Genomic DNA, 9,102 nt, shown 5'->3' on the forward strand with positions numbered 1-9,102 from the left:
GTGGTAACCAGGACACAATGCCCAGCACTGCTGTTTGCTGCCACAGCCCCTTCCATCCAGGTAGGGCCCAGGTCCTTTCCAGCACTGAGTCCCGTGCCACCTCCAAGCTGCAGGCCACAGTTGTTGGCCTGTTTGCTAGGAAGGGAACTGACTTGGCCAACGTTTGTAGCGTGTTGGCCTCATCCCAGCCTCTGGAGAGGGAGAATGGGTGTTGGGCAGCTCATAAAATGGTCCCGTCTGGAGGAGTGAGGCCTTGCTCCTGTGCACGTACAACACTTGCCCAGAAGGGGTTATTTTGTGGTGGTTAGTTGCTACATCCTCACTCTCACGAAGGAGACAGTATGGTCCCCACTTTACAACGAGGGAAGGAAATGGTAGGGCAGAACTAGGCCAGCTGCCCAGACTCTCAGGTCCCTGCTTAATTTCCCAGACCTCGCTGCCTTTCGTAAGAAATCAGGTACTGAAAGCTGGATGGAGAGTCCCTGTAGGCATTTCCTCAGCTCCACCAGCGAGCACTTCCTTTAGCAAGCCTACATGCGTCCGTGGGGAGGGGGGTATTGCGGAGCCAGGTGGTGGCTTGTGGGTGTGGAACGGCTGGGGGTGTGCCAGCTGATGCTTTCCCCTTCAGCCCATTTGTCACTTATGGCAAGGCTGTAACCACCCCTTTTAGCTCTGGTTACATCCACCTACCAAGGAAGGAGCTGGGCAAACCAGCCAGGTGTGAGAGAGACAGGAGTCTGAGCCAATCGATCTAGACTGTTCCAGGCCATAGCCTTTATTAGCAATCGTTAAGTGGGTGCTGAATAACTCAAAAGCAGCAGCATTGGAGATGCACCCTGCAGACAGTTAAGCAGAAGAGGGACTAGATGGCTCAAGACTGGTTGTTGGTAGCACCCATCTGGGTTCTGATCAAGGTGGTACTGTCCATTGTACTAGGTGCTGTACAGAGCTACATGGAGCCCTTCAAGGGTGAGTCCAGCTCAGGAGCAAGGGACCGCAAGCTGTTCTGCTATGGGATGGTCAGCATCCACTGAGATGAGTCAGTCGGCTTCATTGAGCCCAGGCTGCATCCCTGGGATCACAGCATTAGGCAGCAGAAAGGGCCAGCAGCCTGTTCCCAACCTGCTGGTGTGACTGAACTACCCTGCCCACTGGAGCTCTCTACATGGCCACCAAAGCATGGTGGGGAGGCCTGCCCCTAGTGGTGCTTAAAGATTGCTGTCTTTGTTGGTACCAATCAGGCACTTTTCTCCAGTGCTCACAGACCCCCACTCTCAGAATATACCATTTTTAGTGGAATCTGCAGTAAAAATCTTAACATACAATCTGCCAGGGGAGAGAGGGTAATGCAGAAGAGATTCTGCAGACCTGAAGTTTTGACCAAAGCCCTATCCAGGGAAGTGGCTGAGAGGAGGCTCACCTAAGCAGGAGCAGTTTCCAGATCCCATTGCCATCTAGTGCACGTGGATTTCTGGTGCATTGAGGGGAGAGTGAAGTCCATGCACTTGGGATGAGAATCGCCATAAGGTGCTTAAATGGGACATCATTGCTTTATGCAGCACTGTCTGATTCTAGACTGGGGTCAGCAAACCCCAGCATGGGTGTCAAGAGCTGCTTACAAGCAGATTTTCATCAGCATGTGAGGGGAGCTCAGCCACATCCCTCCTCCCCCAGGCATGCAGGAGCTTGCTCAAAGCCTGTAGATGAACAAAAGAGCAGCTAATACAACCAATCACCACCTAACAGTAAAACTCTGCATCTGAATTTATGAATGAAGATGTAAGTAGGACTATTAGTGACTTTAAAAAGTATCGCTGGCACTCCGACCATACAGTGCTCAAAAGATCAACTTTCTTCCCTTGGCTACAGCAAGGTCACTGACGCGTGGTATAGACTTTAGGTTAGGAGCAAGAGACCAAGCAAAAAGTCCCTACTGTAGGTTTGAGAACAACAAGAAGTCTTGTGGCACCTTACAGAGTAACAGATATTTTGGCGCATAAGCTTTCGTGGGCAAAGACCTGCCTCATCAGATGCATGAGTGGGGGTGTGGTTTCAGAGAGGTATTTATAGAGTGGGGTCCCAGTAAGAGGGAGGGCCAGAGCTGACAAGGTCTATTCAGCAAGGTGGAAATGGCCCAGTATCAACAGTACTTATCAAAAGAGGAAAAAACAAGTCAGATCAGACGGGGAAGGCTGAGTCCATGCCATTACACCACTTACACTTAATATTGTGTATGTTCAAATGACTGCAACAGCTACTCCACTAGGACTGAAGTGAAGCATAGGTGTTAAGCTGGTTCTTCTCCGAGGCAGAAAAAGAAGCTCTTCTCCTGCTGATACACTTTCAAGGTTGATACTAGCACAAGAGAACTTGGCTGTGTTAAATGTTCCAAGGAGGGAAATGTTGGATCTGTCACTCTAGGCTATGGCCGAGGGAGCAACCACATTATTTCTCCATGTATTTATTAAGCATCCAGCTGCCACAATGGCTCTGGGCTAAAAGGGAATACAGGAGCCAAAGGAAATGGTGGGCCCCTACTAGACCATTGTACCACCATGACAGCCTCTGGGAATATGCAGTAAGACAGAAGGGGATCACTTAGCAGCAGCTAGTGCTATACCCTGCGGGTTGTCAACTAAACAAACCGTTGTAAAAAGCTGGAATTAGTGTCGGACACCAAGGGGTGTTATTCCCAAAGGGCTTCCTGTCCACTCGCTCCAGCTGCTTCTCCGTGCCAGGACGTGATGGAGCTTGGAGCGTCCACTTCCACATTCACTGCACCCTGTCCTGCTACCACACAGCCTCTGGCTCCCAGCGTAAGGGGAGGCCAAGAGCCAGAGTTCTTCCGGAATATATATATATTTAGCTGTTGCCTGCTGAGCCCAGAGCCTGTCTACTGGAGGGGGAAATTTACTCTTCTCCCCTCCCCCCCAGCATTTCCCCTAGAATATGGCTCACTTTGCAGTTTTTTCCTTCCTCACCTCCCCTTTCATCTCCTTTTCCTTTAGCGTTTCAATCTGGGCTCACCTGGACACACCCAGGAACACCTCCGCCCCTGCACAAGCAGCATTCATGGCAAACACTGCCACCTTCTGGTAGAAGGCTTAACCTTGGGTAAGGTTAACACCAAGCCCACTGCTAAAGCTGAGGATTAAACTCTTGCCACAAACATTTGAGGGAAGAATTGGAAAAATGAGGAGCAGAACATCATGCCAGAAAAGCGTATCACACAAAGTACATTCACCATGTCTGTCTGCTTTGAAGGCTAACCCCTTGCTAGTTTGTCCCTGGCCTCTTGCGAGGGTGGCATTTACAGAACCACTGCTGTTACTAAGGAAGGCCATGAACTGGAATAGCTGCCTGGCCCCTCCACCAGCAGCTACGTTCACCTCCCACTTCCTTTGCCAACTCTGGGTGGGGCACAAAGGTCACAACAGAATGCTGCAAGTGCATGGCTAACAAGATTTCCCACAGACCAACGGCGTACGGACAGGATTGGTCTATGGCGTTTGAGGTGTAGTTCCGTTTCCAAGGTCAGGCCTCTGCATCTCTACAAGGTGCTACTTCTCTGGCCTTTCTTGTTTGTCCGTCATGCTGCTGGTGGATGGGACACTTCCATTTTTTGTGTAACCCTGGACCCACAATTATGGCAAAAGGAAAGAAACAGCACTGCCTGGGGTCCTCTCCTACAGCAGCTGTAATAGGACCTCCATCCCTGGGGTAGTTCTAAAAGATACAACGGAAAGTTTGCTGGTTGGTCCTGGAAGGGCCTGGCCCAAAACAGAGCAGCAGGAAGAGCCAAAAGCCATTACACAGGAATTGTTTAACTAACGCACAAGGCTCCTTGAACAAACAGGCCTGGGGTGAGAGAGCTGCATTCCCCAGCGCAGCTCCAGAGTCACACAGCCAGCGGGGCCCCTGCCGTAACAGATTATCCCCTTTGTGTCCTTAGCAGGAGGGTTACAGCGCAGCAGTGCCACTACTTTCAAAGGGATTTTCCAGACAGCTGTTGAGACTTCAAGGCAGAGGTTTTCCCTGCTGAAAAATGCAAGTCAGCTGTGCGTTTTTTGTTTTTTTTTGCCTGTGAGAATCCCATATCCAACCCTTGTACAATGCTGCTTACATTTCAGGCCTGCTGCATTGGCTCTTATCTTCCTCACACCATTGCAAAGCTAAACAAAACACCACTTAGAGTAAGAACACTGCTGCATTATGGACAAGCCAGCCATACGGCACGGCCAGCAACTGCTTCCTTACAATGACTACGATAACCTCTGTGTGGACATTGGGTGGTGCCGAGCCAACAGACTCCCCTGGGCCTTTTCTTTTGGGGGTGGTGGTGCATCAACTCCAATAGGAGAGTCCTCTGAGAGTACATCTGGAAACTACACCCATGATACACAGCTCTTTGTACTACTCTCAGTAACAAAAGTCACTGCAACCTACGAGCGCAAATGAGCTACAGCTTCCTGGAGAAGGGTCAGAATCCAAGAATGGGAAGGCACCACAGGAGAGGACATGGCATGGATTTGAGGATTTATGCTTGCTTGGTAGGGATTTCAGCTGAATCACTGTATTATCACTTCCCCTGAGAATAGCTCTTTGCTAACCCTCCTTATGGCACTCCTGGGAAACTGGTCAGAGCAGCAAGAGGGGCAAAGGTCTGCTCACTCTAAGGCCTATACCTTGATGAGGGCAGCTGCAAGTAAGTGTGGCCACCGGGGACCCAAAATTTGGGCACCCTCAAAGCTGTGTGTGTCCCACTAATGGTAAGAGACAGCGAGTGCAGATGATGGGCAGTGTGGAGTTACTGACAGTTGAACATGGACTGGGACCTCCTGGGGACAGGTTTAACAGCTATTCAGTATAAAGGAAATAGCAGCTGCCTAACTTGTATTATTGACTCCTCTGCAAGCTGCCTGCATGGGAACATTGTGAAAAGGTGGTGGGTTCTATGCAGTGGGCTCCTGCACAGTTTAGCCCAAGGCAGGGATCTTCCTTTTGCTTTCTTGCTTCTCCCTTGACTGAAGTTGTCTCCTCCCCTCAAACAATAGGATGCTTGCTGCCATGGCTGAGTTCAAACTGTCCACACCTGGCACCACTGGAATAATCAGTCTCTTGCCCCCTGTGCTATCTGCTAGCTGAAGGGCTTCCGTGCTCAGACCATGGGTCTCCCCACCAATCACCACTGCCGCTGGAGCCCGTGTCCAGTTCTCATGGTAACACTGAGCATCAAGCTCTCGGAGACAGGCCTCATCTGTTCTCTGCTGGCCCTCCTCCTCCTCACTCTCAGAATCAAAATCTAAGTCCTCTCTGCTCATCTGAGCCTTCAAGTTGTAAGGTCTGGAAATCCAGCCATAGCTGCTGGCCTTTCCGGACAGATCCTCCCTCTCGTCCTGTGTTCTTGGGTTGCGGTTGTCAGCCACGTAGACCCGCGTGTTCTCAGGAAGATAGTTAGAAATGGATTCCCATTCCAGACTGGCAATGATGGGCAGGCGGAAGTGAGCCCCCATGCCTGCACGAAGCACTTTGGGCTCCCAAGGATCCACGCAGCCTGTAATAGAGAACAAGGGGTGCAAGGGGTCGAAAGGAAACGAAGGTGCCAACAAGCGTTTGCATTGAACGCCCAATGCCCAGTGAGAAAGCACATCAAAGGAGGCTGCTTAAAAGCTCCCTGAAACAAGCCACCATCCAAAACAGCCAGGGGGAGTTACACGTGTGTTTGATATGTCAGCACCACGCACAAACTGGAAACCTAAGCACTCCTCGGGTCTCTCGGTTTGCAGAGATCCTCAGGAGCACTGTATTTATGACTCTGCCTTTTGTTCTAGGCTTGTTCAGTACCACAGGAGCAGCAACAGAACGTCCAACATCGCGTAAGCCGTTCGCTTCCATCCATACCAAGTAATTTCTCATCACCCTTTTCATTAACCTCTCCTCAGACCTGTTCCCACAGCTGAAGTCTTCACACTCTTGCTCTCCAGTGGGAGGGACCTACCTTTGGTTAGCAGCACTTTGCTGCAGCCTGCTCCAGCTGCAGATCGGAGTATCGTCCCCAGGTTTCCCGGATCACGGAGATTGTCACAGATAAGGGCCAGGGGCAGCGAATTCCTCAACTGGAGAGCTGGGTAAGTCATCTTGGCATGGTCAGGTCTGGAAAAGATCCCTGAGGACATTAAAGAAAAGAGGCTTATTGGCAAATGGGTCTCCCCTGCTTTTCGGACACAGCGCTGCTCCTGGGATGCATCTGTTTTGATGAGCCCCTGATTGTAGTGAAACTACCTCCTGGAGACAGGGTGAGGAGCAGTGCTGCTGGAGTCTGCCTAAGACTGTCTCCCTAGCAAAGGCTCAAAGTATCATTTAAAAAAACCCCACCAATGGGCATTATTAGCTCCAACATCTTAAGTGCTGCTTTTCCACTGGCCACAGTAGAGTACCTGTGTCACCAACCCCACCAAGGACATGAGTTAAGACTTGTACTTATCTTCCGAGCTATGAGGAGGTGTATGGAAACGTGATGCTGCTCTCTAACGGCAGAGGGAATTCAAGATGGTTTATCAAGTCAGAGTGAGTGAAAGCAGAAAAATCTTCCCTCTAGCCTATTCCACCTGAAACCATGTCACCGAGTAACAGGAATGGGCTAGTGAAGTGACAGTCACATCATACTTATCCCTGTTTGTTTTAATAAAGGATAATGGGTAGCTGCACTCATTTGCTGTTTCTGAAGCTAACTTACCTATCAGCCCTTGAGGAGCTATGAGGTCCGACCAGTTCTTAATGTCTTCAAACTTCACCTTAATGAGAGTGGCTTTATTCAGCTTTTCCTCAGGCAGCTCCTTCAGGTGCCCCACAGTACTGAAGAAAAGAGTCTGTGGCACTGCTCCAGCCTCCAAGGCATCCTTGATAAGTCTCTGACCCTCCAGCAGAATCTTCCCATGCTGATCGCGAAACTTCTTTGACTTGGCAATGGTCACCACTTTTCTACAGAGAAGATGACTGGTTACAAGTGCTAGGAGGCTCATAACATCTTCAGTCTCCTTTGAAATATGACACTTGCAAGTTGTGGAGGACACTCAAAGCCTTCCTGGAATTCGTATTATTCCTTCTGTCCAAAGACTCTATGCATAATTATTTTCAAGTGGCTGCAGCTAGTGCTGTGATTGTATAGGATCCATTATTCTGACCCTTATTAATCTCTAGAGCAAGCTCAATATAAGGCATCCATTCAGGCAGAAGGGAGGGCAGGAGCCAAACATACTAGAGGGCCTTGCATTGAGCTGCTTTCCAGTACCATACAAGCCCAAATCTGTGACTGACAGCAGCAGCACAAACACAGGTACGGAGTGTTTTTTTTATATAGTACCATTTGATTTGCATTTTGAAATAATGTTTGGTATCTCCTCAACAAGCTTATTAATAACAGTACGTGGCAGTATCCTCATTCTCAAGAGAGGCCACTTCTAATTAAAAAGTGGGACATGATTCAAAAGAGTTTTGAGAACCCCTATTTAAAGGATTTATGAACAGATACAGAAATAGAACTCTGAATAGACACTTACCACAAAGTAGTTGGTTAGCAAACTCTTTGAATGCTTTAGCTGAAGGCTTAATAGTTAGATGGAAAAATACAAAAGCAAGAAAACTCGTGCACTGGCAGGAAAGCACAAGTCAAACTTAGTGCCTCCTTAATGAGATGACAGAAGCTTTGTTATGCTCTTACCATGTATAACAAGATTCTCCTTGATTTAAATGGTCTAACAAAGTCTCTCCTCAAATTTTCTTGGGTGTAGTTCAATGAGTGATAGCTTGAATTTTGAAAATTGTTCCCCCTCCCATCAGGGCTTGCTAAGAGGTTGTAAAAATCACCATCGATCCCACTTTCTCGTTCATTATTTCACATGGCATGTTTATAACAGCAATGCCTCTGACCCAAGCCCCATTGGGTTAGAAGCTGCAACAACACCTGCGTGAACAGTTCGTGCCTGGAAATGCTTCCAGCCTAAATGGACAAGATGCATACTGGGCAGAAGAAGGGTTTAATGCAAGCAAAACGAACAATGTGAAAACACCAAATGCTGTACTAGTTCAATGACTTTGGGAAATGGAGAGTAGGTAAGCTAAAGGAAAAAACTGAAGGGAAGCAGGGTGAGGGGAACAAGGCAGAGAGAGATTAAAAGGACAGGTGCAGAGTGAAGTTAAAGTGAACTTCTACATGCTTTCCTGTCAAGATCCCGGAATGCATTCAAATATGGAGCTTGCACGTGCCACTGGTAGGGGCAACACAAATAAACTAGCTGAAGACAAAGGTAAATGCCTCAGTTGTATGCACTAAAAAAGGAGACTTGTTCTGGTTCAGCTGATAAAATAATGTGCACCACTGTCCTCGACGATCTCTGAATAGCGCATGGACTAGTGAAAGAAACACGGACGTTCTTCTCAACTTTTGCACAATACTTGTTTGACAAAAACTACAAGCAGAAAACAGAGACTCATTTGGTCCTAGAGCTCGGACTGGCGCTTCATATCATTAGTGTTGAGCACCTCATAGCCACCCTGCCTGTGCTGCCCACCACTACAGCAGTGCGGGGGAGGGCAGCGGGCCGGGCTTGGCGCTGCGCTGTGTCAGGGCGGAAAGGCGCCAAAAAGTGTGGGCGGAGGGGCAAGATGGCTGTTTATATCTTATGTTTTGCTTGACTGTTGCCATGGTAACGGTGCCCGGGAAACCAGGGGGGGAGCTCCGGCAGGCGCGCGAAGGGGCGGTGGGGGAAGGGCAGCGCCTTACCCCAGTGTCCTGTCTCCCGGCGCGGCCTTCTCGTAGCGCAGCCCCGGCCCGGCTGAGCTTTGCTGCGGGACCGGGACCGGCCCCGGCCGGGATCCCTTCGGTTCCGCCGGGCGCCGCCCGCTCGGGGCCGCCGCTTTCTGCTCTTTACAGGGGGGCAGCACGCGGACCGGGCTCCGCCTCAGCGCCCGCGCCCAGCGCCGCCCCGCGCCCGCCCCGGCTCCTGCCGGCTGGGCCCGAAGTAGCGGGGCGACAGGGCCCAGCGTGAACAACCTGAGCGCCGCCATCTTGTGACCCTCGGCGGATATCCGGCCGAGCACACA

The 9,102-nt window shown here is 50.0% G+C and overlaps 1 protein-coding gene across 1 annotated transcript; it reads right to left on the reverse strand.

The window, feature by feature from the left end:
* Nucleotides 1-2,039: 2,039 nt before the first annotated feature.
* Nucleotides 2,040-9,094, reverse strand: MRM3 (mitochondrial rRNA methyltransferase 3). Its single transcript, XM_075013340.1, has 4 exons — nucleotides 8,783-9,094; nucleotides 6,737-6,981; nucleotides 5,999-6,166; nucleotides 2,040-5,554 (listed from the first exon to the last, which is right to left on the reverse strand). Exons 1-4 carry the CDS (start codon nucleotides 9,064-9,066, stop codon nucleotides 4,977-4,979), a joined length of 1,275 nt encoding a protein of 424 aa, XP_074869441.1. The 5' UTR covers nucleotides 9,067-9,094; the 3' UTR covers nucleotides 2,040-4,976.
* Nucleotides 9,095-9,102: the final 8 nt, after the last annotated feature.

The sequence above is a fragment of the Carettochelys insculpta genome, chromosome 19 (assembly GCF_033958435.1).
Source record: "Carettochelys insculpta isolate YL-2023 chromosome 19, ASM3395843v1, whole genome shotgun sequence".
Taxonomy (NCBI): Eukaryota; Metazoa; Chordata; order Testudines; family Carettochelyidae; genus Carettochelys; species Carettochelys insculpta.